The sequence below is a fragment of the Crocuta crocuta genome, unplaced genomic scaffold (assembly GCF_008692635.1).
Source record: "Crocuta crocuta isolate KB4526 unplaced genomic scaffold, BGI_CrCroc_1.0 scaffold488, whole genome shotgun sequence".
Classification (NCBI taxonomy): Eukaryota; Metazoa; Chordata; class Mammalia; order Carnivora; family Hyaenidae; genus Crocuta; species Crocuta crocuta.
The window spans coordinates 935,457-939,404 of NW_027530995.1; the positions used below are offsets into that span (position 1 = coordinate 935,457).

General features: G+C 41.8%; 1 protein-coding gene across 1 annotated transcript in view; it reads left to right on the forward strand.

Annotated features, from left to right (window-relative positions):
- The window catches only part of PHEX (phosphate regulating endopeptidase X-linked), a 201,795-nt gene that overhangs the window by 148,867 nt on the left and 48,980 nt on the right, over positions 1-3,948 (forward strand). Inside the window, exon 15 of the mRNA XM_077770526.1 lies at positions 2,504-2,562. Coding sequence (XP_077626652.1) covers positions 2,504-2,562 — 59 coding nt within the window. The remainder of the gene's footprint in view (positions 1-2,503; positions 2,563-3,948) is intronic.

Below are 3,948 nucleotides of genomic sequence, written 5' to 3' on the forward strand. Positions count from 1 at the left end.
TTAGAACCGACATCCCTCCTTCCTTGCTGGCTGTCATTTGGGAGACATTGTTCCTTTCTAGAGTCTTCTTTCTGGTCCTTGCACCATAGTCCCTACATCTCAGAGCCAGCAACAGCATGTAGAATCCTTTTAACTCTTGGAATCTGACTTCCTCCCTTGCATCTCTGGGACTGTAGCCACAGAAGGCTCTCTGCTTCTAAGGACTAGTGATTAGATTGGGCCCACCTGGATATCCAGGACACTTTCCCTCTGTTAAGCTCCTTAAGCTTAATTGCATTTGCAGTGTCCTTTTTGGCATGTAATGTAACCTATTCACAGGGCCCGGGGATTAGGACATGAACATAATTCCACCTACCTCAGGTAGTGACATTAGAACAATAAAGGTAGTTTTCCCCTCCACTGGTTTCCTCAAGAAGGAAGACCAGCCAGTAAGTTTGTTTGCTAAACATTGCTAACTCTGAAGGAAAAGAGTACACATTTTATGGAAAGGAGTATATGTTTCAGTTTTGACTAGAGGAGGCGCTCTCTTTCTTGATTTTAGTAATGTCTCCAGTATACTATAATGCTTAAGAGAACTGGGTTGGAGTCAGACCAGACCTTGTACAAGTATATAATGCTTGTTAAGTCTCATTGTCCTCATCTGTGAGATAGGCTCATAATTCCTTTAGTTGCTACAGGGAAGACCTATGAATATGAAGCGCTTAGGGCATTGTGAGCGCTCAGTGAATGTTTGCTGCCACTATTACTACTTCTAATGATAATAGAATGATACATTTGTGGACTTCTTTATGGGGAGAAGGTATGGGCGAATCAACTAGAATCACCACTTGGATTTCCTACCAGTTTCATATTAGTCTGACATAAATTATTAGCTTGCCATAATTCTTCTGTGAGATTAGTTAGGGTTAGTAAAGTTAGTAAAATGATTGTTTTGGGAAGGGATCTGTATAAGTTCATTTTGAGCAATTTAGCTTAAGACTGATTGCTTGGTTTTTATCATAAAGGGCAGAAGCTCATAGACGTCTAAATCAGGGGTCAGCACAATGCAACTTGTGGGCTAAATCTTGCCTGATGCCTGTTTTTGTGTGGCCCATGAGCAAAGAGTGATTTTTAGAGACAAATGTTTACAGTCGATCTAATGATAGGAAGTACCAACTCTGAATCTCAATTACGCAAAATGTTATTCTGCCTCTAAAGAATTCCATTCTTCTCATTAACGGGCTGTCTTACAAAAAATTGTACTTAGTCATTATATTTTTAATTATATCAATAAAACTTTGTGGAAGCTTTTCTCTTACTAAAGAAGTACCTAGATAACATCTTTGATTTTTGCTGCTTTGCCTACAAAACGGCTAAAGGTCTACATTCTGACTCTTTACAGAAAAAAAATTTGCTAAGCCCTGATCTATGTAGTCCATGCATTTTAAATGGAATGTAGACTCTTTTGTAAAATTATGTTTGAGAGAAAGAGAGAGAATCTGAACCAAGCTCCAGGCTCTGAGCTGCCAGCACAGAGACCAACTCGGGGCCTGAACTAACCAACCGTGAGATCATGACCTGAGCAGAAGTTAGATACTTAACTGACTGAGCCACCCAGGTGCCCCTGGAATGTAGACTCTTTATAGCTGGAAGGTACCCCCCAGATCTCTTAATGNTTGTCTAGTTATTTTTTGAGAGAGAGACAGAGAGAGAGAGAGAGAGATCGATCAGGAGAGGGCAGACAGAGAAAGAGAGCAAGAATCCCAAGCAGGCTACACACTGTCAGTGCAGAACCCAACGTGGGGCTCAAAGTCATCAACCATGAGATCATGACCTGAGCCGAAATCAAGAGTTAGACTGTTAACCGACTCTTAATGCAGTATCTTAATTTTATAGTTAAAACCACGCCCCAGGAAGGTGGAAGGTGGGCAACTATTCCAACACAATCCAGCTACTTAGTGAAAGAGGCAAGAGGAGTCATTAGCTCTTTGGGCGCTTTCATGTGTAAGCTGTCCACTGGAGCAGGGAGAACCTCTGGGTAGCATGGCTATACTTTATCTATCTCTCTTTACATGGATTTCGGTGTTGTCATCAATCTCAAACCTTTAATGGACAGGTCAGAAATGACTCAGTATAGAAAGTTAGCTGTCCCATGGGCCCATTGAACAGGGCCTGCCACACATCAGCTTGCTGCTATTTCTGTCTATGAGGAGAGCCCTTTAGATTCTAGAATTTCTCATTAAAGCTATTTCAGAAGCACTGGTGCTGACTTTTTCTGTTAAGCTAGTACTGGTGAATAAGCAGGCATGTTAATATATTCTCACTGAGCCATGTTCAGTTTAGGATGAGGTTGTTCACCGAACAGAGCAATAACCCTAAACTGAAGTGATAATTTCCCCATGTGCCCTATTTCCCCATTGTTCGCTGGTTAGTTGCTAATAAATCCTGCCACATTGTGTTCTCTTGTTGCCCTCCTGCCTGGATAATGATGATTTCTTGGTGGTATTTGCTTCTGTTTCTACAGGTGGTTTACGAATCCAACGACTGTCAATGCCTTCTACAGTGCATCCACCAACCAGATTCGTGAGTACCAGCTTCTTGTCCCCTTGTTAATGTGGAACAAAATGGAAGGAACTTTTTCCTGAGTATGATTTCTTTATTTCCCTCCAAAAGTGATCAGGTATGTGGGTGAAGGAAGTTTAAGTTTCTCTATCCATGTGCCCAATTTGCCTCACTCCCTTCACCTTATTAAGTAAAAGCAAAATGAAACAAAACAAACAACAAAAAAAGACAAAACTACAGTAAATAAAACTACAGTGCAGTTGGTCACGAAAAAGTTTCTTTTATAATGGTCTTAATGATTTGTCCAGACCATTTTGTTTCTTTTTAGGATTGATGGGAAAAACAAGCAGGTAGCTGAGCAGATGATAGAACCTGAGGGGACTGTCTATAGAAACGCTTGGAAATGTTCTAATTTANTATTTACGTGTATTGTGTAGATAAAAATGCCATGATAAGTTTACAGAATGATTAAAGATCAGATTAAATAAAAAATCTGACAGCACCAAGTGTTGGCAGCAGGGACACACACTTACCACTGGTAGAAATGTAAATTGGTTCAGCCACTTTGCAGAGCAATTTGGCAGTACCTAGAAAAGCTGAAGATGTCCGTGCATATGTGTGACCATCATTGTACTCCTGGCATGTGCCCCACTACTGCGTTTCTCAAAGTGTGGTCTTGGGACGGGTAGCAATGGCATCACGGGGGAACTGGTNGGGATGAGCACTGGGTATGGTACATAGGGGATGAATCACTGGAATCTACTCCTGAAATTATTGTTGCACTATATGCTAACTAACTTGGATGTCAATTCATAAGGAATGAATTAATTTAAAAAAAATGCAAATTCTTGGGCCCCACTTTCAACCTATCATTCACAAACCCTGGACAGGGGGCTCAGAAATCTGTTGTAATAAGGCTTCCAGGTGACTCTGACGCAGTTTGAGGATCACTGTCCTAGAGAAGCCTCACACAAGGAGGCCTGTGTGAGGATGCTCATGCCAGTGTTTTTTTCACATAGCAGAAATTGGGAAAAAACCCATGTGTCCCTCTGCAGGAAAATGACCCCAGTGTGGCCTGTTCACACGCAGGAACGCCAGGCAGCAGTGAATAATGAGTGATCTGGGGCAACACACATTAACATGGGTAAAGTTCACAAATGTTGGTTGGGGACGTGGGAAACAGCTGGGGAAATAATACCAAGTATATACCATATAAAAAAGTTGAAAAGTATGCAAAAAGACTTCTATATGTTGTCTAGAAGTATAGCCTTTTGTAGGGAACATATGAAGACATTCATGAGAATGACAGACATCTGAATCCAGGGTGGCAGTGACCTGTTGTGGGGAGGGCGGGCCACTCCTGCTCCAGCCCTTGCTGGTTTCTCACCCCTCCCTCACCTCCTCCGG